General features: G+C 37.0%; 1 protein-coding gene across 1 annotated transcript; it reads left to right on the forward strand.

Annotated features, from left to right (window-relative positions):
• Positions 1-371: 371 nt before the first annotated feature.
• Positions 372-27689, forward strand: LOC107086954 (stress response protein NST1-like). Its single transcript, XM_015378259.1, has 4 exons — positions 372-901; positions 16607-16684; positions 17834-17997; positions 27604-27689. Exons 1-4 carry the CDS (start codon positions 372-374, stop codon positions 27687-27689), a joined length of 858 nt encoding a protein of 285 aa, XP_015233745.1.
• Positions 27690-27818: the final 129 nt, after the last annotated feature.

A 27818-nucleotide genomic window follows, 5' to 3' on the forward strand; every position in this document is an offset into this window, starting at 1 on the left:
AGCTTTTGCTCTATGTGGACATTATAGTTGCCAGCAATCTCTATGGTATAAATCTTAGTTCTGCCACATAATTAAGCTGGTTACTATGGGAGAAATTAGAGTTTAGAAAAAGACTTTCATATAACCTAAAGCCAGTTTCAAATAATCAAAGCATTTTGATATGGTGCATTATCCTGCTGGAAGTGGCTATCAGAAGATGTTTTCACTTCTAAGCCAAAATGTTGGTCTTTTCTGTCTATTCAACATCAACAAAAAAATATCAGTGTTATGTATTTACTTGTAAGGTATCCACAGTACATCTTCAGAGTTATGCATATTATTTAAGATATCCTAAAAAAGATATCTAAGAAGTTGTATTTTTTTCTCCCCAGATGGAGCGCAGAGAGACAGTGTGCCGTTACTGTGGGGTAAGCTACTTGGTTTTCCATGAGTTTCATCAGCTTCGCACTCAGCTTTCTCAGTTAGAGTCCGAGCTCAAGCAAGTGAAGGAGACTGCCCAGAAGGAGAAGGCCCAGTATGATGCACTGGAACTCAACAGGCTGGAGTGGGAGAAGGAGCTTCAGTTGCAGATGAAGAAAAAAGCTGATGTAAGGGAGAAAATGGTCAGAGAAGAGCTTGAAAAAAGGAACCAGGCCATGACGAAAGCTCTGAAAGAAGAGTTTGAAGCAAAATCTGAGAGAATAAGGAAGGAGATGGAAGAGGGCTGTCAGAAAATCACAGAAGAGAGGGAAATACAACTTAGAAGGGAGCTGGGAGAGTTGGCAGTGGAAGAACTGAGAAAGCAGAGGGAAGAGCTGGGAAAGAGTGCTGAGGAGAGATATAGTGTTTTGGGCACTGACCTTCAGAAGGCCAAAGAAACTTCAGAGGACCTGAGAAAAAACATCCATCAGTTGAAAAACAGGTGAGTTTTGTCTGTACTTTTACCTTTTACCTGTTATGATCAACTATAGCTGGAGGAAAATAATCATCACGTGAGCTTTGGTGTTAAAAACTGAAATCCTAAACTAACCGCTAATCTTTTTTTCTGCTGTTTGTATATTCTACAAAAATCATCTACACTCTAATAAACAAAAAAATGGGAGAAGGAAAGTTTATACGTGTATAAAAAATCTTTTTTGCTGCTGACCACATTAAAATGACTGAAAAACGTTTTTCATTTTTTGCCTAAATAGTAACTATTATTTTCTGTGTCCAATGACACATATATGTAAATGTATTGACAGTCTTTAACCAAACATTCAGTATTATTTGGGAAAAAGAATACAGTAAGCATCTGGTTTCACTTTATCAGTGGATTTTTTTCCCCTATATTTAGTTTTAGGTTGATGAAAACATGCAAAAATAATTCTTTTGAAAAACAAATCAGTTTGCCCCTTTCACAAAATATTTTTAAGCCATGCACGAGATGTCTTCAACATTCGTCAGTATTGCAGTTTAATGTGGTAACTGTAAACGGCACATAGCTGAATGACTAAAGAACCAGGGATGTTCCAGTTCACTTTTATCAAGAACCACTTTTAAGTTCAATTAACACTACAGATTGAGTGTGTAATAGCTGGCACTGAGGGAGTGCACATGCTTTCTTGGCTGTGTACATAATATAAAGCGTTTGTTGCATATATGCAACAAGGGACATCAGGCGGTAAATTAAGTTCATGGTTTAGCAATACAACAGTGATATAAGTTCAAGGACTAATATGACCTGGTTTTCTTTATCTTTTTCCATGTGTGTAAGGAGCAGTTTTAAGTGACTTTGTTATGATTTGACTACATTTGTCTCTGATGTTCCTGCAAACTCTTTACCTGCATTATACTGCTGCATGTAGATGTCCATGGCACAAGGCTAAAGTTTATAGTGATTTGGTTAAAAAAAAAGAAAGATATTTTTGTCAAGTTTAAAATGAGGGTGAGAGAGACATTCACACTCAAATAAAAACATAGCATTCACCAAGCTCTTTCCTTTGACGGTAAATGTTCCAGTGCTTTTCTTTATAATAGAATCAAAATTTTCCTAAAGCTTTTTATTTAACATTTTTATTTGTTTTAGCCCAAACTGCCGTTTAGTAAAGGGGATTCAAAAGTTTGAATGTATCTCCCAAAAAAACGGAATGACTTAAGCACTTAGATGTGTATACCGGTATATTCTTTATGTCTTAGGTAAAGAAGCAGCAAGAAGATAGTCTCAAAGCATTTATTTTCTATTGCAGCTTCAGAAACAGAGGTATGCATCAGATGTCCGACACAGGTTTATTTTGGTGCATTTCAACTCCGCTGAGTTAAAACAGCATTGAAAAGTTAACTCCTCTACAGACTTATACAGTTTTTGCTTTTTTTATTAATTGCTTTTAATTAAAGTGCTTCAGAGAACCAAGAAAACGTTAGTATAAAATAGACTAGTGTAAAAAGAATAGTTTTGAAATGATGTTTGGATTTTATCAAATGGAAAAGATATTTGAACAAGATTACTTTCTAAAACCTAATAATTAGTAGTGCCACTTTCTGAACTTCTCCCACATGGTTCCCCCACAAAATCTGGAACATGATTTTGTTTTGCAAACCAGGCACCGAGTAGTTTTATATAAACCTTGAGTGGTTTAAGATTTCAGGTAGTTTATCATTTGTAAGACAATATGTATGTGTGTGTATATAAATAAATATATATATAGATAGATAGATAGATAGATAGATAGATAGATAGATAGATAGATAGATAGATAGATAGATAGATAGATAGATAGATAGATATATGTATGTGTTTTTTTAAGCTCCTATGAAATGTTGTGTGTATGAAATGCTTTCATATAAAATACTGTGAATATCTTTGTTCCCACCTCCTAAAGTAATGCAAAAATCATAAGTAACCTCCAAACAGATCAGAATCACTGATTAGTGCATTTGTGTTTATGTTTTTTGTGTATTAGAAAGTAGGGATGCACGATATTGGGATTTTGGCCGATATGCGATATGCCGATAACAAGCTGCTCTCAGACTTCCAGGAACTTGACATCTATTAAATAGGACAACTTCCTTTTTGTAAGTTTGAGTTTCCCACAGTAGGTCACATGTACACCCACACATTCACGTTTTCAGATGAGTTTTTATTTTTGTCTTAGGTCTCCTACTTCAGCATATTTCAAGTGTTGTCAATCAAATAGCAGATGTGTGTACACAAACAGCCATCAAAGGCTAAGTTTGTTTACGGGGAAAAGTGTAGGGAATGATTCCACGCCATGACTCACAGAAATGCTAGGAATGGCAGACATTATCTAAACTAGTATAGTATGACATGTTTCTTGAAGCCTAGTCGCACATATTAGGCAGCAACCCCCTGCACCAGCAACATCATACAATATGGATTCTCAAACATAAGACATAAGTGCTCAGTATAATATAAGTTTAGTAATAATCTCTTAACTCTCGAAAACATGAACTTAGACATTTTTCCAATTAACTATGACAAATATACTGTATTTAAAGTCTATGAGTGATGCTTTTGTGGTGTAACAAACTAATGTTTGGAACCTCAGTTAGCTCACCTACTCGCTATTTTACAAAACGCTGTCACAATAACTTTGTAACTTTCGATGGTTTTAACTTATATTAATAAAATAAGACTATTTAAATTTAGCCCTGTTCAGTTCCAGATTTGTTTTCATTATCGGTTTTACTACCACACCAAATAGCATTGAATAACCACTTGGCTCATTATATTTCTTTTTTTGCAGTGACCTTGTAAGCAGGTACCACAGCTGGTGTGCTCCTTTGTCCAGCTGATGTATGTTGCTGTGTGTGTACAGTAAACTGGTGAGCCAGTTCACTCTGGCCTAACATAAGCTGATTATGTCTCCCAAAAATCTTGTCTCCTCTGTGCCCAATAAAAACAAACAGATAAACAAGCACGGTGTGAAAACTGGTGCGCAGGTCCATAAATTCTCTTTTGAGTTACAAGGGTTATAGGCAAGGCAGAGATAATGCTAAATTACACAGAGATGTGTGAGAGTCCCTATAAAGTCATAGCAGAGTTGGGTGACCTAATGTCCTGATTTGTATGGGGTAGTCTCACATTTTTCAGTTGTGTCACAAAGTTAAGCTATTTCAATTCAGTTTATTTATATAGTGCCAATTCATAACGTATGTCATCACAAGGCATTTTACAGAGACAATTTAACCAGATAATACAGTCAGATTGGTTGAGAATTTTCTATCTAAGGAAAACTTTAGATAGAAAACCTTGCATCTAATGATTGACTTGACAGGAAACAAACACACCAAGAATACTTGAAGCAAAAGAGGAGAGGAAAACTCCCTTTTAACAGGAAGAAGCCTCCAGCAGGATCAGGCTCAGTGTGAGTGGCCATCTTCCGAGGCCGTCTGGAATTCAAGGAGATCTAGAAGCAGATATACAGAAAGAAGCAAGGATACAAAAGCTAACTGTTAACCACCTACAAAGGGGGCACAGTCAGGCAAACACACAGGGAGCATAAAGTTTGAGGTTGAACTAACAAATACTACCAAATGGGAAAATGGAGATCCTATGTCCTTCAGCAGTCTAAGCCTATAGCAGCATAACTATAGATATATCTGAGGATTACCTGAGCCACTCTAACTATAAGCTTTATCAAAAAATGATAGCAGTCAGTCTAGCCTCAAAGGTACACAGGGTGTCTTCCTCACAGCCTAAAACTAGTAGTTGGTTTCACAGGAGAGGAGCCTGATAACTAGCAATGTCCCACAATTGACTAGATTAAACTGGAAATTAGAAAAAAGTCCCAAAATATATCTAGAGGCACCTTTCACTAATGGGAAGAAAGCAGAGCTTTAGTCATTGTCACAGGGCAACATTAGTGCCTGACACCATGATCAAGCTGTGCAAAAGGCTGTTAAAAAAGTACAAGTAGGATTTTAAAAACAAAATACAATGGAAACAATGGTTAAAGAAAATAAGATACAGCCTCATCAAAGACTGTGAGGTAGTTTATAGCTGGGTTAGGCCAGTGATTCTCAGAGAGCTTTTTGTTGAGTTTGCTGACAGTATTTTTGAATTTGATAAGAGGTGAACACTATGTACTGTAAAGCAACACTGTAAAAGTGAGTCGGTAAAAGAAACACACAGCTGAACACACAGCCAAGGCTGTCCTGTCCCTTACTGTCCCTGCTAACCATCCTAGTTGTCTGACATTGTTTTTTTCTTTTTATGTTGTTGCTCTGCAACAATTTCATTTCTAATTCATTTTATTTATATGGTGCCAATTCAGAACACATATAATCTTGAGGCTCTTTACAGAGAAATTGGTCAGATTGGTCTAAAGTTTCCCTACGGAAACCCAGCTGATTCTATCGAATCATTGACTTGCAGGACAGGCTCCTCCTGGATTAGCTGGTGCCACAATATTCTCTTGCATTTTGAGGTTGACTCTACAGCAGTCCCTCACACCAACCATGCATGCGGCGACAGTGGAGAGAGAAACTCCCTTTAAACAGGAAGAAACCTCCAGCGAAACCAGGCTCAGTGTAAGCGGCTTTCTGCCCGAAGCCAGTTGGACTGGGGGTTCAAGGAGAAGCAGATATACAAAACAAAGGATGCCACCTATCTATACTAGTCTTTTCAGGTTTATAATTGTTATTTAGGACTTTGCTGTTATGTGACAGCTAATACAACTATAAATCTGATTTGATTTGATTTGAAAGTTATTTTCTTTACTTATGTTTGCCCCATTTAATTTATATTGATATTGTTTCCTGAGAAAGTTGTCATCTTTATTTTGACTGTTTTCAGAAATATTTACTTTTCCATTTCAATATCTGTTTCCTCTTATCTAATCCTCTGGTTTGATCCTATTTAATTCCAGCATGTAAAGAGAAGGAACTTTGACACTGTTAAATGTGCAGCTATTGTTGAAAAACACGACTGGTAGCTCTACAACAACACACCCTCCTTACAAACCAGTTACCTGAACCAAATTAAAATGTCACCTGTCAGTCAGTTTTGGTATGTGGCTTTTTTTTGTGTCTATAAAGAGAGTGGAGCAGGTGAATGCAAGCTGGGAGAGACAGTAATGCTCACAGTGCATTTAAACACAGTTTTCAAATACCTGCAAGACAAGTATAAATATAGACTAGCTAAAGATATTTCAATCCTACCATGGAAACACAAGATGGTAAGAACAGAAGATCTCGTTTATACCATGTTTTTTTTATATATATAAATGACCTAAGTTTGAATTTCCATTTTTACACAACCAAACAAGTATTGGTCGAAGAGCCAAAGTGGACTTGAATAACAAGAGGTTTTTATTTTACAAACCTCTCAATTCAAGGAAATATGAAGTATTTTTAATTTACAATGTTATCTTAAATCATAAAGTAAAACAGGAAATTGAAAAGTTACAACAAAAGAACGTGTTTATTTTTGGAAAGTTTTTTTCCGTTCTTCCAGCAGCTCTTCTTTGCTTTTTCTTTTCTGGAATTTGCTTAAGTACCTCTTTTTGGTATCCATCGTCGCTAACACATTGTACTTAACGGTTAATCTACGCTCTGGATTACCCATAATTCCAAGTCATAGTGTAAAAAATAAAATACTCAAATACATTGTTCTTTTAAAATCTTTATTGCGGTTTGAAACATATTAAATGACTGTATTTTTTACCACCTGTCTAATGAACTATACACAGTTATTAACGTAATAATTAAAAGTACCACTGTCTGCTTTGCTGGTGTCGTGTTTAAATGGCTCACCATTATATTGAAATCTGGCATGTGTTGGTGTATAAATAAGGTCCGGTCAAAATAGTATCAGGTGGGTTTAAGATGAATTTTTCGCACCATTACATCTGCAAAGAGAGGTCCTAGTCCACAATTGCGTAGGGGTCCAACCAGGTGTCAGTGACGGGGCCCCTAAGCAACTGCAGTCTCTGCTTACCGATAGTTATGCCATTGGTCACAAGGATCCACAGTGCCACAGCAATTTTCTCCATCTCACTGACCAGTGTCTGGTGAGAGAGGATACAGACAAAGCACCCTTCTAGCAGTGTTCCTTCTGTTTTTGTTAAACTTAGCGGAAAACTTCAAAACCATGGTGTGATGGCATGGGATATAAAGGTATTTATCATGAGAAATGTAGGAATAGCTGTACTGAAGGCGAAAAATGTGTGTGCAGACATTGCACAGTATCTTCACAGTCTGTTCAAGTATGTTGGGGCCGTAGAAAAAAACAATGCAATACCATTACCAGCAGACCCTCACCAGCCGAACATTCAGCTGTTTCTGTAAGTTTTAAACTCTGCTAACATGGGTAGTACATCTTTAAAAAAATCAACAAATTTAACAAAAGCAGCTTTCCCAAGTCAAACAAACTAAAAAAAAGAAACACCAAAAAATTACACAAGCCAACTCCACTAACGCTACAAGCTAATGTTATGATACAAGTCAAAAAAGTCAGAAAAGCTTTTGTATCTGCAACACTTAAGTGGTTTATCTCCTGACATGAACTAATGTTATCTGTTTAAACATTAACTTCACAACAACCTAATGATGTTTTTTGTCAGTCTGAGCTTCCTGTAGAGATGTGCTTACTAAGCACTGAGTATTAAACCACACTGTGCTCCATTCTGCAACGATACAAATCAACACACAAAAAAATTGCAGAGTTAAATTAGCAAGGACTAAGATTTGCCTCTTTTATTAGGTTCCTAAGTTTGGACCTAGTTTTATTCAGTGAGTAAGAAGAAAGAGAACAAGAGGCAAAAGTGAAGAGATGGTTTTCCTCTTGAGAAGGCATAGTAGTTGAAAAAAGGATCAAGGGGTAAAGCCATTTTTTCAAATAAAGAAAACCAGATAGAATAGGGGCAGACAGCTTTGCCAACTGATGACAGGCTGAAACATATCACGTAACTTGCGCATGCTTGTGGCATTGAGAGAAGCGTCTGGGAATTTGACACGCTCGGCTTATTTCCCCCCGGCTGGCTGGTCACATGCCTGAATCCAGCAGTGAGCCTTGATGTGAGCCTATATATGCCTTCACCTAACTTTCTGCCTGTTTGTGTGAGTGAGTGTTTGGAAGCGCTACATACACCAGCAGAGGGGAGGATAATTACCCCTGTGCACAGAATTAATCAAAATCTCACTTGGCAGGTATTAAAGGAGCTGTCATAAAAATGTGTGAGAGAAGGCACGTAGAGACACACACATGCACACACCTGGGTTCTGGATGGTTATGCTGATAAGACCACTCACAGGTGGGAAAGCCGGAGTGGAGAAGCAAAATGATAGATGGGACAAAGAGGCATCTATCTGTAACAAGGAAGCACTTGGAGTGAAGCTGTAGTTGTGGTTTTACTCCAATTTCCAGTTTCCACTAGCAACCTAACAAACAATGCTTCAGTCACCATACTGTTAATTCCCCTCTGTTTGTGTATGGGTAACATGTAATATCTGCTAGGAGCCGAAATGAGCAGCCGTCACAGCCTGCTTGTGAGGTATCAGCAGAAATCCAACTTCCAGTCCATGTTACCACATCGAACAAACAGACTATCTCTCTTTCTTTCAGACATACAGTCTAAGATTTCTGTGAATAAATAAGTTGCATAAATGGAGAGCTCTCCTTTGTGGAGGATCTCTGATCAGCTCTAATGGCTACATTTCATCATTCATGACAACACAATAATTCATAACAGCATCTCATCTGTCAGTTTTTGTGTATATGTACTAAACGACTCTCTTTTACAATCGCACACGGTAGCACACATGCCCACACACAAACACCCACACCCAAAGTCACACTCGGTAAGACAAGTCTTTTTTGATAATCGGATTTGATGAAACAGTAGCATAGCAACCAACAAACACAAATAAAACACATACAAACATGTTGTAATTCATAATTTTAATGGGGAATGACAGGCTGTGAGAAAAAAAGGTATTCTCTGACCCCTCGGCTAATTTGGTTAGATGTTATACGATATTACACTATGCACCTCGTACTCTGTCCATTTTTCTGTGTTCCCTCATTTATTTGGTTGCTATTTTGATGATTGTTGTTCTGGAACCCCTTACGAGGTTATTGTATTACTAAAACAAGGTAAACAAGCTAGTGTTATTTGAAACATCCGCACTTACAACATAAACATAACACGCTTAAATATATTACTCCAACAGCAGTATGATAAACCTTACATAAGCATAGAAAAGGCCGGAAATACTGTATGTTTAAATGTACATCTACTTTAAATTCCTCTTTCTATTCCCTTCTAGCTCTTTTTTTTCAGAAGGTAATTTGAACGTTTGTTGATGACGGAAAATGTTATTGCAAGCATACACATCACAGATTGGGATTTATGACTTTGGCTCAAGCTACACAGGAGCACCCTTTAATTGAACTCAGGTTCTAAAGTGGTTCTACAGTGGACTCAAATTTGGGGCCTAAAGACTTGAGACATGACTCAAATTTATGCTTTATTGTTTCAAAAGTTGAATAAAACTCAAGATTTAAAATGTTGACTTCCTTTGTACAGCAAAGTCTTTAGGCTTGACTTAAACTCATACACTAAAGACTTAAGACTCAAATTATGAACTAAAGACTAAGGACTTGGCTCCGACTCGCGTTCTGGACCTAAGACTCATTCTACAAAGTCTAAAAACTTGACCTGGACTTTACCCGGAATAAAGAAAATTTAATTGGATTTGCTTAAAATCTTATGTATGATCAGTTTGATTGTAGGATCTGGTTAAATTGTAAAGTGCCTTGAGATGACAAGTGTTGTGAATTGGCGCTATATAAATAAACTGAATTGAATTTTAAAATGTCTTAAACACTAAAAATTGAAGATTATGTCAACACCTTTTTAGCTAAGAGTGTTGTAGGCCAACAAAACATAATACATCTGATGAAATAATGTCCAAATCAGTCATCTGGAAGTTAATTGAAGACCAGCACACTTTAAAAACAATTGTAAACAAATCATCAACAGCAGCATTATTACTCCCATATGATAAGTTTCTACTTTCATTCATTTTCTCTTTTTCAGCACAACTGAAAATTTGAAGCAAAAATCTTGGTCCTTAACAGGTATCCTATTGTAATGAATGAAACATTAAACATCAAATAAAAACATGATTGTCAACAGGGGATGCAGTGCACAGTTTCATATTTGAGGACAAAGAGGCAGACGGTTTTATCACAACAGGCTTTTACTGAGATTAATATAACAGAACAAAACGACATGTAAAATTTTGTGCCCACTCATTGGAAATAAATTTGCTGGAGGATGTCCAGTTTGACTTTGTGACGCTGGCCTTTTTCCCATACCTCAGAAAAAAAGCTAACTCTCTCCTCAACACACACCTGGAAACCAGAAATTATTTGATTTGATAGGTCATGGTAACACTGAGACCTACATTAGCATAGTTGATGTGAGGTTCTGTCTGTTTGTATGTGTGCTTCAGTGTTTCTGATGTGTCCTGATGGGGCTTTCGACTTGGGCTTCTGGTAGGGGGTACTCTAATCTGACATGCACTCGCTGGCTATGCCCTACCTATTTATTCCTCTGACAGCCACTGCCTGGGGAACAGGAGAAAAAGCTCATGCACGAAAAGCACACACAAATTCATCTGCAAAACACAGAGACAAGGAATACCACTGCTCAAACACAAGTGGGATGCAGCACTCCCCTCTGTAGGCAATGTTCTTTCTGATCTTGCTTTGAGCTTGGCTAGTACAGAGGGGTGAACAGTGGGAGGCTGGTCTGCTGTCACTGAAAAAGCAAAGACATAGTCTGCAATGGACATACGTTTAACATGCAAAGGATCAGAAAGTATTAGATACTGAGCTAAAATGAAAATGATTATTTTTGCTCTCTTCAGTGCTCACACAGTGGAGCTGTGGTCTCTAAGCAAGTTCAGCTGTTTGCTAGTTTTAGATATACTTTCTACCATGACATTTGAATACAGAGTGCTGCCATTATTCCTTATAATATGCATATGAGACAATAAACAGAAAGAAACAACAAAGAATTAAAAATAGAGTCAATATTGACACAAAAAGGAGATAAGTCCTACAATGCTGAAATACGTGCAATTATAAAGTATTGTTTGCACAGTGTGCAGTGGGTAGCACTGTTCCCTTGCAGCAAGAATGTTTCAGGTTCGGTTGCTGGACTGAGTTTGCATGTTCTCTCTGTGCATGCATGGGTTCTTTCCGGGTACTCCGGCTTCCTCCCACAGCCCAAAAACATAACGGTTAGATTAATTGGCTTAGGGGTTAATGTATGTGTGTGTGTATGGTTGTGTGTCTTTGTGTTGCCCTGCAACAGACTGGCGACCTGTCCAGCCTCTCGCTCGTAGACTGCTGAAGATAGGCACTGGCCCCACCGTGACCCTGACAAGGACTGAGCGGGAAAATTGTATTGTCTACTTCTATGCACTGTTTTGATCCTCTTTACTTATCATAGTTAAATAAAACAGCAGCATTAGATATATTAATTTGAGGCTACAGAACAGTGTTTGCCCCCTTACAGATTTTAATCTGGTTTTGTTTTTGTCACAGGGATTTTAGACCATCAGGCATATGTTAATACAGAAAAAAAGCTTTTTCTGATAGAAGTAGACCATCAGGCAAATGTTAATACAGAAAAAAAGCTTTTTCTGATAGAAGTAGACCATCAAGCAAATGTTAATACAGGAAAAAAAGCTTGTTCTGATAGAAGTAGTGGTAATTTCCCGTTCTGTATGGGTGTGGCCAAATAAATGTAGCCAAATGATGTTGCCAATGTGTTGAACATTGGTCCATAAAAAAAACACAGAGCTGCTCTGCACATGCCTTTGGGAATCTGAGGCTGACAGTATCTGGACCTGGTGACTTATTCCCATTTAGTCTCTCCAGTTGCTTTTTTACTAGACTTAAGACAGATATGTTAAAGGGTTAGTCAAAGGGAGAAGTAACATTTTCTGATTTGGTTAAAAACAAACACATGGAAGCAGAAGGATCCACGGTGAAGTGTTAGTTTAAAGATTTGTGATGTGACAGCCAAGCTTTGGTTCAAACTAATGCAAGTTTAGTTTTATAGCACAATTCACTACAAGGACAATTTAAAGCACTTTACATGAATGAATCAATAAAATAGAAGAAAAATAAAAGCAAATAAAGATATGAGCGTGATAGTGGTAAAACAAATAAAACAATTAGACCACAACCTTAAACTAATAATACCTCAATTAACAGTTTAATTCAACAATCAAAGGCAGTTTTAAACAATTAGATTGTTTAACTTTGACTTAAAAGAACTCAGGCTTTTAGCACTTGTCCAGTCTTCTGGACAAGTGCTAGCATAGGAAGCATAGGAGCATAGGAACTAAATGCTGCTTCTCCATGTTTGGTTCTAGTTCTGGTGGGACAGAGTTGACAGGAACTAGAGGACCTGAATGGTCTGGGAGGTTGATACACTGACAATAAATCTGTTCTGTATTTTGGTGCTCATCCATTCAGTGATTTAAAGACTAACAGAAGGGTTTTAAATTCTATTTTCTGAGCTACAGGGAGCCATTGGAAGGACTTCAGAAACAGGCTGATGTCCTCTACTTTCTTAGTTCTAGTGAGACCAGGGGCAGTAGAGTTTTGGATCAACTGCAGCTGTCTTATTGACTTTTTAGGCAAAGCTTTGAAGACCCTAATGCGGTAATCAAATCTACTAAAGGTAAATGCCTGAATGAGTTTTTCTAGATCCTGCTTGGACATTAGCCATTTAATCCTGGAAATGTTGGAAAAAATTATGGAGGATCCACATATTGACCTGTTCTAAGCATGTAATACTAACACAATCCAGCCAACTGTCATTATTCAAAGTAAGTTTTAGTATCACCTTGTTCAGTGTCATAGAGTGTAAATGTAGGATCTGTACTAAATGTGTTGCCATGTAGAGGCATTTTTCATGTGTCTTTTGCAAAACCTTTAAAATATGCAATTTTTCATAAGACCTGACACCTTTCGAAGCTTCTTGAGTTTTAGTTATGTTAAGAACTTCAAAAATTCATTTGTCTGAAGTAAGATAATAATAACCACTACTGGTACAATATTCCTTTGGAGCGCATATCACAATAACACACAAAAGAGTTAGCTGGAATTGAACACCGGGTACACACTGCACCAAAGTAGCTTCATAGCGTACCTATAGGTTGAAAAGGAGAAAATTTTAGTAAAACAGAGTTGATGCAAAGGACCAATTTTTTTCCTTCTATCCCCGTGTCAACTGAGAATAAAATTGGCTAATTTCACTGTGTATTTCTTAGTTAATGCTCCCTTAAGCGAAATGTTTCAGAACACAAATCGATTTTGACAGCACTGCATGTTCTTAAACTCATACCCATATATGAAACATCACAACAGCAGAATTTCACATGAATGCTCTGCTAGGTAAATTCAGAACTGGTTTATTGATGCATCTAAACTTGAATTTCTAATAATGTTGCATTATGACTTAACCCATGTAGTCATAAATAAAATTTGAAAGTGACTAAATAAATGGAACGTTAAGCTTAAATTCTCTCCAATAGTGTGTGTTGTTCTCTGCATGGTTGCGGTCTGCAATTTACAAAACCCTTACCGAGGTAATTTCCACCTCCTATGTGCTCACCTATCTGCGTTTATTTCTCTGAATGTCCTTGACAAAATATGCAGGTGAACTGATGTTATTATTTAAGCTTTTTAATCCATCTGTTTCTATAACTCTATAGATTATCTACTGCATATCTAGTCAGCATCAATAGAATAAATATAAGAATTTTACGGATGAATATTGGTATGAAAGTGGAACCGCAATACATTATACGACTGCGGCATTGGTCACACTGCAGTCCTTGTGGTGTTTTATACAGTGTATGTTTGCCTTACAATCGTTGTAGGATTAAATGGGAGAGGGCATACGAAAAGTCCACTGAAGGGATAGTCTCACTATATTTATTTATTTATTATTTATTTAACTTCATTTAATAAAAGTCCTTTTTCCAAAAAGAAATACACTCTTGCTTGGAAAAAATAACTTAAATATTTATCTACCAAAAAAAAGTTTCTTTTGTTAGATTTGTTTTTTTTAAAAATTGCTATAACTTTCAATGTCAGTATTTTCCAGCTGTGAGATTTGTTTCAACTTCTTTCAAACAAAGCCTGGAGAAAGACTTAGTGTTCGTGTGCTCAAGGTTTAGCTCAGTTGTTAAATGCTTATAAGCTGAGGTAAGGTATTTTAAGGCCTAATTAAAATCTATGTGAGCACTGGTACTTTAGTCAGACATGAATTTAGACACCTACATCAGATCCATCAACTCCTAGACTCCTTATTATTTTAATAGGTTAAATAAGCTTTCCCATGCGGCTTACCAGTAAATTAATGTTTCAGACTTTTCGATGAAACTGCAATTTAATCAGAAGAATGGGTTTAGAAGTGGAAAATCCCCTACCAAGATTATTACGTGTCGTTCCAATTGCACTTCCAGCTAAACTTCACGTTTATTATCTGACTGCATTCAGGCTCTATTTGTCAAGTCTGCTTTGTGTAAGCTGGGCCGCTTATAATGTTTACTCTTTTCCCCATCCTGCTGCAGGACCTTTTTTGTGGCGTCATTCTGGTCCAGGTCATGCAGTCTCTTTTTCCTTTAAAACTGCCTTGCAGCAATCTCTAAGATTTGATTATTCCTGTTGGTAAAAAGGGATATTAAAGCAAAAGATACAATTCTAAAAACTGGAAAAATGTAGAAGACAAATCATCAAGTTTTTTTTTCTTTAGTGTTATCTTGACTAAAAGAAGACATTCAAACTTTAACATTTCCAATGAATGTGTGACCCTTTCTTAGCCAAAGAAGATAGATTTAGTGAGTAATTTTGCTATAAAGATCATCTATGTAGGAAACTTGGATACACTCAGTGGAAAAAAGCACAGACAGCAAGGATGAATTTCTTCTCACCCATAAAAAATAGTAGTTTGTTTGAAACACCTTTCTCCAGAACTATGAAACAAGTGGAATTTAAATGAAGAAACAGCTCAAAGTTGAAGGATGAATACAATGCTATGACTATTGACTAGCTAAGGAAACTTCTGGAGTTGCTTTTAGGTATTAAGTTTTTTTGTAACCACCAGCCAGGCGTTGCAGCAAACTGTATCCTGACAGACTGACAAACATTGTAATAACTGTCTGACTGCTAGATTCAGTTGCCAGTGCCTTTGGGAAAAACAAAAGGGCAACATTGCTGGTGAGAACCAAAAAGAAAATATGTCTGCCTGCAGCAAGAATTTCAGTTTTTCAAATCAAGGTTTCTGTACAGTTGTCATTCCTCTGGTGATTTACAAGAAAAGTAGGCTTACAATAAAAAGCATTTAAATCCCGGGGTAGGGTGCCAGTTTGTGGATTCTCCAAGCTAGTGCTGAAAACGAGCAACTCTCTTGCCATATTCCTCCCTATAGATAAAACTATAGAAATCGATGTGAGTGCTTTGCTTCCTCTTCTTTATGAGCACTGGGATGAGCATTGCTGTGTCAGTCTGTTGCTGTAAATGTAACATCATCAATCTCTAGCACTGCTGCCTTGCAGCAATAAGGTTGCAGGTTTGATTCCCAGCCTTTCTGCATGGAGTTTGCATGTTCTCCCTGAGCATGCGTGGGTTCTCTCCGGGTACTCCGGCTTCCTCTCACAGTCCAAAAACATGACTGTTAGGTTAATTGGCTTCTCTAAATTCTCCTTAGGTGTGAGTGTGAATGGTTGCTTGTCCTGTTTCTCTCTGCGTTGCCTTGTGATGGACTGGCGACCTGTCCAGGGTGTACCCCACCTCTCGCCCATAGACAGCTGGAGATAGGCACCAGCACCCCTCACTTGGATTAAGCGTGTCAGAAAATGGATGGATGGATGGATCATCAATCTCAGCTGCATTCACATCTCATTCCTTTATTCTTTTTTTTATATTTCTTTATTTCAGATACTGAAAAACATGACTATTACTATTATTATAAAATACATCCCTGAACATAGAAAAGGAAAATATGAAAAATAAAACAACTTTGATATATTCCCTTTAAATAATATAGATGGGTTTTTAAGTTACCGTGGGCATAACCTTTTACTCATTTATGTCTAGATTATTGTTGGCTATAAAATCAGCTAATAGGATGGATTATCACCTACAGCCGTATTTGTGTGGTGCAGCAGTATTAGTGTGGTGCAGCAGACCAGATGGTTAACAACCTTTGCACACTTCATAGAGTGCTGTGGAGTAAATATGGTCTTTTTTCTAATTCTGCAGGAGTGTGTAAAAAAGCAGATTTTACTATTGACCATCATGCTGCTCAAATCCAATTATGTTTATTGGGTCTGATGCAGAATATAAGGTGGGAACGGAAACCCTTCTGCTCATATCAGTCACTTATGATGAACATTTAAATTTTTAATCTAGCTTCATTTTACCAACATCATCCGTCCATCTGGATCATTAAGATAAATTGCCTATAAACTAACTCCCCCCTTGTGAGAGTTAAGTGGTGTTATGTTGAGCTGAGGCTTTCTAATGAGAATGCATTGCTGCTGACAGATCCCATCCACTCCCTCGCATTTCTCTTTATTTTCTCCTTGACAGGCTGGAGAAGACAGCTGACCTGAAGAATGAGATAGAGGAGAAGCTTGTAAAAGAGAAGCAGCACGTTAGAGCACTCAGGTAACAGTGGGACACTAAGAATGCTAGAACAAAAGTACATTCTAATGACATGATGTAGTCGTCTATCAAAGATTTAGTAAAAACAGCTTGAAATGTGGATCGCTCTTAGAATCAACACAAAAGAAACACATGCTTGGTTATTTGTATCGTTGCCAGATACATGGCAAGGAGAGGAAGTCAGCAGGAAAAAGGCTAAGAAAAATGATAGAGGGAAAACAATAAGAGAGAAAAAAACAGGAGGGGGTGTTAATTCCTGGAAATAGGGAGAGCCTGAAAAAGACATGAGCAACTAACTACAGGGTATAGAGGCAAAGAGAGAAGAAATGAAATATCAAGGAAATGATGCTTTTCAATCACTTGGCTGACACTGAAAATTTTGTACAAGTAAATCATCAGGGGTCAAATACACGCGGCCTCTCTGTGTCACTGCTTTTCACTCTCAGCCTAATCTCAAAAGACATATCTGGCTCACATCTGTTCCTCCATTTGGTGCCGTCAGCCTTATGATTTATGTCATCTGACATCTTAAAACTGACTCCAGTGACAACTTGTGCCCATGCTCCTGCAGCCATGTGCAAAGACCCCACAAAGCAGCTGGAAGACTGCCGTCTCATCCGGTTTTTGTCCGAGCTCTACCGAATCATTCTGAGTTTAAATCCCTTAATAAGGAAAATAACAACCCTAAAACTTCCTGCATCACTATCACAGGATTTATTAGAAAATATCCTTTTTTTTAACAAAAAAAGAGTTCAGGATGTTCTCACCCACATGTTCCCCTTAAAGTCTTCTTAGAGTAACAAAATGTTCTTTTACAACATTCTAGTCTTACACGCTTTGCATTCATTTGTGACTTTATGTCAGAAGCACCCGTACTCGTCTGGATATCTGCAAAAGTGTTACAAAAACGGGCCTTCTTTTAATATTATCATGGTTACTTTTATATTATGTCATTTTTTATCCTGTTGAGATTTGGGATGCCTTTATGGTAGAATATATTATGGTACTTTTCACCACGTGAGTCTAAAAGATAGTACTGTATAATGGATACTTGCAATTGAGTTGCTGTCGTATAATTACCTGATTGGATATTTTTGTAAATTGTTTTCTGGGCTTCCATCTTTAACCTTGCTATGTGTTTCTGCGTTGTAGGGGTGTGGTTGTGCGGCAGCAACAGATCCTCCGGACAACTTTGACCGTGCTTCGCTTCTGTGGCAGCGTGTTCACAGATGTACTGGGTTTCCTCCATCAGCTGACTGGGGCTTGCCAGGCTTTCGGGTCTCAGGTTTTGCTGCATTGCAAACAGGTGTTCTCAGGTAACACATGCTCAGTTTTCAACACACACACATTGAGAGGAAATCAAACAGTATGCAGATTTTATTTGTCCTAAATTGTCATCTGAGTGAGAACTGACATAGAGGAAAAAAGGAAAGGGGACTAAAATAAATAATCTTTTAGCAGGACTAAATATTATAAACTATTGCACAGACTGTTTGAGATTAATAGTTTGTCTCTGCAAGTGTAAACTTGCAGAGACAAACTAATGTACTAACTCCCGTCTGGTAAGATAGCACATATTTTTATTGTTACATATGTGTAGTATCTATAAAAACAGAATTTGATGATAGATTTTGGTTAAAGGAGCGTGACTGTAGTGTGTGTGTTCAGTGTTGACAGTAAATGTCTCAAGGAGTGCTAACCTCCAGCTCACCTCATGGGTGGGTCTATTTCTCCCCGCTGAATGCTCTAAACAGCTGCCAAATGTGTGTGTGTGTGTGTGTCCTTGCGTGTTTGTATAATTACACACACACAAGAGGAAAAACCAGAAAGAAAAGATGAGTTGAAATAGAAAGAGGGACATAAAGTAAGTGGTCCACTGTTTGTATTGATGCAATGTGAGTGTGTGTTTGCTTTGTGACGTGATCTTGAAAGCAGCTGCTGCACGGACCGACTGATACAATAAGATGCACGTAGACGATGGAGACACACAGCATCCATCTAAATACACGGAGCAAAAGACATGCAAAACTAGCTGAACCTGCATCTCATGCTTTGTTCCGTTTAAATCATTTAGGGAATTTGAGATTTCAATTCATAGCTTTGCAGCTTGGTGAAGAACAAAAGAACCAACAAACAATACAAAGATTTAAAACAGACACTAGCTTGTTTATTCTTTGAAGTTGAGTTTTTGTAGTATTTTTAAGTAGTCTTAATTATCAATTCTCTCTTCGTTTTAAAGATGGTACAAAGATTTTGGTACAGAACTACAGGACTTGAAAATAGATCATAACATTCTTAATATATTTCATGGTCTATATTTCAATAGCAATATAAGTGATAATAAAATGTTTAGCAAAATTTACCACAGTACTACAGGCAGTAATCTACCTACTCTGTAGTGGAAGACATGGCTACCTCATTCTTCACTTTCTTGACATTTAATCAGACAAAATTTTCAGTCTAATGGTTCCACATAATGCTCTTTCCTTATGGAACCGTTTCTTTGAAGAGGTGCACCAGTCTCCTCCGCAGCAAACCAACCTGCAGGAGAGACTGGTACTGGTACTATTCAAATGGAGCTATGGTTATTGTGACCAAAACCACTTTTTATTTGGCCCCATGTGCATTAGCAAACTGTAATATTGTGTTTATGTTGCTTTTGTATTGATGGATTCTTTATCTCTGGGTAACACTTTGTGAAGGACTTGTTTCACGATAGTATACGTATGACTCTTACAAGCTTTTTTTGGCTCTTCACTTTAGGTCCTTAGTTTAATGATAAAAATATCATTCTGAACAGCCCTTCACACAGTTACAGAGGTCTTACTATATGCTTGCATTAGCACATCCAAAGGAGAACCTGACGCTACAAGAAACACATGAAACAAAAAAAATTAGATCAGTGGCGTTACTATTCATTTTGGGGCCCTGTGTACAAATATTGTGGGATTTCCCCCACCTGGAAATGAGCAATAATGTGGTATTTGTCAGTTATTTTCTTTTTATTTCCAAAATATTTTCTCAATATTAACATTTTGAAAACAGCAAATATCTTGTTGCATATACTTCCACACGAGATAAATATTCTGGCACTGAAGGAAATAAACAAAGAGGTAGGAGTAATTACAATAAGGAACAAAAGTATAATTAATAAAATACTTATTGGCAATGAAATACAGAACTGAGACTCCACCTATAAATGTTGGTAGAATGAAGCCCTATTTGCAGATATTAAACATCATCTGAAGACCTCATATAATAAACTACGCCCCCCACATTCTATGTAGTACATTCACATGGGTTAACTGAGGTCTGAGGTTTCGCTGAAATTTACGGACATCTCCCAGGGATGATGTTAACGTGCTGCATATTGATTTTTACCTCGAAGTGCAATGCATGATGGGATCCACCATTTGCCAGGCTAGGTCCTTCCTAGTGAAAGCTCATTTCTCATGTCTGCGTTGCTTTTGCGTCATGGGTCATGGCAACCTGGATGACAGAGAATTTGCAAAGGCATTTTGCATTTATCATTTTCATGCCCATCTTTGTCTTAAGCAAATATTTAACGTGCTTAACACATTTTTATTTTGAATAAGTCATTATTATGATTAGTTGCTACAATTATAATAGGAATGTTTTTTTATTTTATTTCTAACTTTAATCCTATTTATCAATAGATTGCTCTGTCTGTGGCTTTGAAGCTGGAAATACAGCTTGACAAATGAATAAAATTACTAACAGATCATCCAAACTGTGTTTTCATTTTTCTCTCAAAGACTGCTTGTTCTATTACTTACAATGAATTAGATTGGGATGTTGGAATCTTTCATTTTAACAGATAGCCTGGCTAAAAGCTGACAACATTGATTTTAAGGTTTAAAGTTGTTCATAATCCATTAGCCAGAAATATTTTTTCAATTTAAATACAAAGTTGCGTTGTTTAACTATTCAGTGAATACATTGTCTGGACTTTATGTAGAAATTTGCAGGGGAAAGTTAAACAAAGTTGCCAGAGTCACTGTCCCAGATGCTGATCAACCACCAGTGCTGGACAGCAGGCCCCCTTACTGGGTTCTAGTTAGATGGAAACCCAGTTCTCCAAGCTGGTTTTGTCTTTTGAGAATCTGGCGAACCAAGGGACATCCACGCCACACTTTGTTCGACTTTCCATAAAACACTGCTGACTGGTCTGCCATGTTAAAGTGAAACCAACAAGCGGCCGATATGCATTTGCCAGTATCATTCAATTCATCTTTATTATGACTTCTTGTTTCTATTTCATGCTAAAATATGATTATATCAGCCTCAGGAGGAAAAAAGGAGGAAAACGTCAAATAAGTTAACAGGTAAAAGCCTATGTGTCTTGACTATTCATAGCACTCAAAATCATATGATCTCCTCTCATTCTTAGTAAAGGTGTAGACCTGAATAATAAAACCAAAGAAAATCTCAAAATACCAAGCAATGAAATACTAAGAATTATATCTGCTTGGAATCTAACCAGTTATATTAGCATTTAAAGAAAAAGACAAAAGAAATTTTTATGTTGTCATCAACTGGAAAATAAACCAAAACAATATGTTAGCACCTAGTGCTGTCTATCAATGCCTCTTGTTTTACTTGAACAACAGTTAGGAGACGTGAAGGAAAAATAGACAAACATAAAGAGGTTGGCTAATATGCATGGATGAATGTGGTTTATGGCTAAATGGGGAAGAACAGGGAGGAGATGACAGATCAGGCTCGAGGGCTGTGGAATTTTACAGTGAGTGAGACAAAGGCAGCCAATGAGATGACAGCAAAATGAAGACACAATCTAAGCTTATTCTGCACAGAAATCAGCAAAGAAGTTGTGCAGCTTGACACAAAACTGGCTTTTCAAAGAAGTTTGACACTATGGGAGTTGTTTTACATTTTAGAAAAGGTTAAAACAAATACAGTTGCTAAAAAGATCCAAGGGTGTGTGGGATCTTGTCTGGGTGTGTGTGTATGTGGGTGTGCATGCAAGTGTGTTTGACCGATCTATGAACCGAAGCCATCTGCCAACACGAAGAGCCATCCAAAGACTACTGTATAAGGTATCTATTTCCTTTGGAACCAGTCTTGTGCATGTCTGAGTTTATAGTAGCAAAATAAAAATGTCACATATATCGTCAGGGACAGAAGGCTGCTAAGTGAGACGTCTTTCTTTACATCACCTCCCTGTGCAGGGCTTCTTTCCGCTGCTTCAGCCTTTATAGAATATATGAGAGTTTAGATTTGACATGTACAAGGTTCAGTTTTAATGATGTAAAATTAACATTATTCCAACCTGAAACTAGTTGAGCAAATTCAGTCTCTAGCCTAAGGTAGTTACTCTCCAGAATTCAAGTCTCTACTGTGGATTTTCACAGAAATGCTGTGGTTCAGGAGCTGCTGTACTTTTATTACCCATATTAAACGGGGCAGACATCCAAAAAAAGACTGTGGTACCTTAAAACCAAAGAATGTAGTATTATAGTAACATAGACACTTATAATAATTCCAGGGTGCAACTCTGTGTATGTTTTTATAGGTATTTGTAAAGGTAGCTGCACGCTGTCAGCGAGTCTGGCAATGTGAGTTACTGTTACTTGCTGTGAGTTTTCCTTATAAATCTGCATTTCTTCACATGGTGTAAACCCTCTGAAGACAGAATGTTTGTCCGTGTCATTTTATTTCTGGTAATAAAAAGATGAAATAAAACTCTTTCTCAAGCAAAATACAGCTTTATTCTCAGGTCTATTATTTTTAATGAGGCTTTTGACGAAAAAATACACGCTAACCCAAGTAATCTACCGAACAAAGTTATTGAGTTGTTCTTGCTTGTCTGCAAAATCTAAATGACATGGAATTACTTATTTTAACAACTTACATAAATATAATATGCCTTTGTAAAAAGAAAAAAAAGCATTTCTTATCAACAGTATAATTGCCATTTATAGACAGATTATACAGTTTTTTATGAAACAGGAAATAGATGCTTAGAAAATGCTGACAGATTGTTGCTGTGTTTTTGACACATCTTTTTTTTTTTTTTGTTTTTCACGTGTTCAATATCTACTCTGTCAATCCTTAGATATAACTTAATATTTGAATGATTATGATTTTCTTCCTTCATGTCTATTGTATCCGAATGACCTCGTTAAAAGACTTCAAACTGGGGCGCAGTAATGCTACAGGGGTTAAGCATGCAACCCATGTACGGAGGCTCTGTCTGTCACAGGATTGAGTCCCGGCCTGGTGACCTTTGTCATGTCTTCCCTCTCTCTTTAATCCCATCTCATGTACATCTACTATTAAAAATAACATCAATAAAACCCACTAGGGCCTAAAAATATTCTTAAAAAATCAAACTGAGAGGAAGGTTATATAATCATTTAGAAATATAAAGTTTATTGCATATCTTGCTAAAGAGGCAATAATCTCAATTCATATCAGGTGCAAGCTCAACAACGTCCCGTAAAAGCCTAAAAAGCACGAGGCTTGCATGTTTGAAGAAACCGTGTTTGAAGCTCCTGCAGCCTTACGCAGCATGAGTCCAAAAGCTGCAGAGTACAGCAGGCAATTAAACTGTCAGTCACAGCTGTCACTCAGTGGCTACATCAGAGCTTTTCTCAGGCGCTTTAAAGTTATTTAATCCTATTAATGAAGCAATGATTTTCTGAAGTGACAACCACAAGTATGCTGGTGCTTTCTTTTGAGTCAACATATAACAACTGTTGGTAAAAATGCAATGAATTACTCTGTCACCCCTTTAGCTATAGGAATATGTTTATTTTTCACGGAATGTTTGATCACTTGTTCTGAGTTTTCTTATAAACAACAAAGGTATGCTAATGCAGAGAAACAGCCTCAGTCATGGTAAAATCAATGTTGAATGATGTTAAACAGTAAAATAATACTTTCAAAGGGAACAAATTACAATTTAAAGGTGGTACTTTTGTGATTTAAAGGAAATTTTAGTTTATGTACCTGCAGTATTTCATGTACTGCAGTTGACTTTTCTTTTTCAACTCTTGAAAAGGTGAGTTGGGGATTAAAAGGTTCTGGAACCAATAGTGTAAGGTGAAATCTTTCACCACCCTTTTATCTAAAACTGAGTTGAAATGTCTTTCTTTTGATAAATGACATATTTATTTGTATATCTTCCTATCACAAAAAAGCAATAGTTGAATTACACACTAACCCCTGCGTTCACTGTAGAAATGTCAATACTACTAGCTAAACAATACAATATTATTAGTATAACCTTTGTAACCTTTATGGACAAGATTTCAAGCAGCAGCAAATGACATGAGGGGGTCTGGTTTGTGGACTAGTGGATTTCATTCCTGCTTTTAAAAGATGACTTTCAACTGAAGAAGAAAAATAAATACATCTGAAGATTTAAAACAGAAAAAGAAAGAGTTACCTCTTCTTCTGCAATCCCGTATCTTAATTATGAGCCATTATATACAAAAAGACACAAAAAAACAAAAATGGTGACACCTCTGCAAATATTACCCTCCTCCTGCTGATGCAGTTTAACAGTGTAACTGCATCCACTCCTTATCCTGATGCAGGCTTATGCAAAGTAAGACACAAGGTTCTGGGGAATGACAAAACTGCATGGTCCTCAAGATGCTTGTTATTTCTTCATGCTTAGACCCACAGAACACTTATGAAAGGTTTTTATACATTTGCAGATTCAGATTTTAGGTTATACATTTTATTTGGAGATATAAAAGTGGTTTGGGGTTCTTTTTTTAATCTTTTTTTTATTTTGGTATTATATTGTTTCAATAAAAGATTAAATGTCAAACTGTGGTGTTTGTTTTTGTACAACTGATGCTTGATTTAAATAATAAATTTAGAGCCTGGTAAAGACCAGAGCATTGAAGTAAGTAAGTAAGTGTCAGTGATGAGTGTAATTATGGTAGTAATTCTGGTAATTACCAGTGGAAGTTTTCATTAAATATTTTGCACTTTTTATCAGTAATTATAGTTTTCAATCTTGAATTGTTATGTCTAAAATATGTGTTTGGTAAATATATCAGCTGTAATGTAACTGTTGCCATGTAAACAGCAATTTTAAAGTGTTTTACAGTATAGTAGTCGCAGTCAGCCTGTTAGTTGCAGTTAGTATTTCTGTTATAAAGTTTTCCTACTGCTTTTCACTGGAAGGCAGAGTAAAATTTCAGGCCAGGTTACTTTTCATTTCAAGCCATTTTTGCTCCTTCAATGCAAGTTCTGCTTGGGCATGTCTCTGTAGAGTGTGTGCATTCACCTGTGTGTTTTTTCCATTGTCGTTCATGGCAGCTTTTCTCATTCCTGTGATTTCTTTTCTTTTTTTGTGTGTTTCTGTCATTGAGTTTGAGCTTGAGTGAGCGAGCATGATGCTTTACCCTGGTTGGGCCTTGTTATGTCACGGTGACCAGAAAGCAATTATCGTTGTATTGCTGGTTTGAGTAGGACCTCCTCCACTCTTCTCTTCCTGTAGAGAGAAGCAGAGTGAGTGAAAGGCAAGAGGAGAGAGGGTGAGAGAGAAAGAAAAACAACGAGCCACGGAAGAGAACTGATTATAAAAGACGGACTGAGGGGAGAATGAAGAGTGAAAATCCGATGAGGGCAAGCGAGCAAAACAAGAACTTAGAGGGAGAGAATGTCAGCCTGACATTGCTGAATCATTTGAGTGCTCTCCAGGACCCCAGCCGCTGTGCCCCTCTGCACCTCTCTGAAGGACCCTCACAGACAATTCTTCCAATATACTGGAGACACACTCTCACATTTTTACGAAGGAGAGCACATACTTCTACAGGAAGATTCAGTTTTGGCTTTTGCAAGCTCTCTATGAAAAAACTGATGTAGATTACATCACAATTACTTTATGCTATTGCAATTATTTTAAGTTATATGTTAACATTATGCTTTTATCAGATTGTCAGTCAAACCCATATTGTTAAACATCATTTCAGTATGTAATATTACTTAAAATGATGTATATGATGTAGGTGTATACATATATACTTTTATTAAGAGTTAGATAGTTGGAGATTTGGCAGTGGCGGCCCAGTGGTTAGGGCATAGAGTTTGGAATACTGAGGTTCTGAGTTTGAGCCCCACTCCCACAGACTGCCGCTCTGGGTCTCTGAGAAGGACCCTTAACCCCACAGTGCTCCCCGGGCGCCCCACAAAGGCAGCCCAATGCTCCCCAAGGTGATGGGTTAAATGCAGAGGTAAATTTCTCCAATGTGAGATTAATAAAGTTTGCTTATTATACCGAGTGATGCACATTAATTAATCTCTCTGGATCATATTTTCCCCATTACAACCAGAATTTATGATCCGCATTTTATTGCAAAAATAAAAGTCTGGACAGTGGTAAGCCAATATATGCAGAAGTCTCACTGATTCACCTAAACACGTAATCTGTCTTAGTGTTATTTCAAAAAGAAACTTTCAGAAAGGGATCATTTCCACCTAAATATGGTCTAAGTAAATAACTGTTATGTCTTTGAGATTAATGAAAGCAATGAGGGGGAGACCTTATTGCTTTCATTAAGCTGTTTACATTTAATTTCAATCATAAGATAGGGAAGCGGGCCAGTAAGTAAATATGTTCTGTTGATGACATTATCCATGATGACTGTGGTCCGTTTCAAGTTTGTTACTGTCCAGATTTGGAACTCAAATACTCTTTCTCAGATGATGTCCAATTCAGCCCGGAGCTGTTGGAAGTTCAGCACCACAGTCTGTCATACTGCTGGCCTCATTTATATTTGAAATATTGCATCAGAGCATCTCTAGCAGGGCTGCTCTTTTGAAAAATGCGTCTGCTGGCCTGGAAAGCAGCTACATTAATAAAGCTCAGGTTTAACTGCCAGGGAAAGATGCCATGGATCATCATGGCCTCTCATTGTCCTATTAGCTATAATATATGTTTATTCCTATCTTTTTTTATAGCTTATTTTGTAAATTTGATATATTTCCTGGATGGTTTTACTTCTACATGTACCTCATAATAAATTAGAATGTGTCTTTTAGTGAAAATAACAACCTTGAAGGACATATTACACATACTATTAACAAACAATCAAATATATTTGACAGAAACACAGGCTTGAAAACACCAGTTTGTGTAAAATATAATGTGAAATATAATGTTTTCCATGCAGCATATTGACTAGTATTAAACCAAATGAACTTATCAATAATAATACAATATATTGATATGCATCTGTAGATGTTTTAGATTGAAAAAAAAAATGTATTTACAGATACAAAGATTTTTTCTTGCTGTTTTTTTTTTCTTTTTATCCAGCCACATTGGATAGTTCTTAAGCCTGATTGAACTGTTAAAAAAAATTCTGCGATAGATTTTAAGGTTAATCTAAACTTGATGGTAACCTTAAAATACCTTTATTTTTAATTTTTTCACCCATTCTTAGTAGAATAGCTGGTTTGCTTTGGATTATTGTCCAGCTTTACAAGGGAGTTGATGGACTTTCTCCTCCAGGATTTAGCTTTCATTGTCCTGAAGCAGTAAAGCGGAACCAAGTTTAAAAAATAATCATTTCTAAAATCTCTTTTTTGTTTTTCCTAAAAATCCTTTAAAAAAAGATTGATAATTTTACAAATTGAGATCACAAAGCAGGAGACATTTCACTCCTCTCTGCTATCCTCTCTTTCTGGTCTTTTTTCAATTCCAACTTCAATTTTTATCTTATTATGTACATTGTTTGAGGAAGTTTGAGGAGACACCACAAGGACTTAGTGAATCTGCCTTTTTGTTCACTTTCACAAGTTTCTCTCCTCCTGTTACTGCCTCTGGTGAGAAACTTCACATCAAACCCGTTGTGAATTACTTTTCATACTGTCAACTAAGCCTGAATCTGTAGGTCTTTCTCTTTGTGTGTCAACAGCGCTGGATGGGGAGCTCCGGGATTCCACTGTGGAGCTCGAGAAAATGAAAGAGGAGAAAGAACACCTAACTCAGCAGCTGATGTAAGTCTACCACCTAATGTGGTAAAGCACATCACTCCCCCAGAAACATGAAAACACATGTTTGAATGAAGACACTTGTGGATGGTGTTATCGGGAAAATGCTTGAGAGCAGATCACTGTGGGCTTGCTTCTC

This window comes from Cyprinodon variegatus, unplaced genomic scaffold (genome assembly GCF_000732505.1).
Source record: "Cyprinodon variegatus isolate N-32 unplaced genomic scaffold, C_variegatus-1.0 Scaffold168, whole genome shotgun sequence".
Classification (NCBI taxonomy): domain Eukaryota; kingdom Metazoa; phylum Chordata; class Actinopteri; order Cyprinodontiformes; family Cyprinodontidae; genus Cyprinodon; species Cyprinodon variegatus.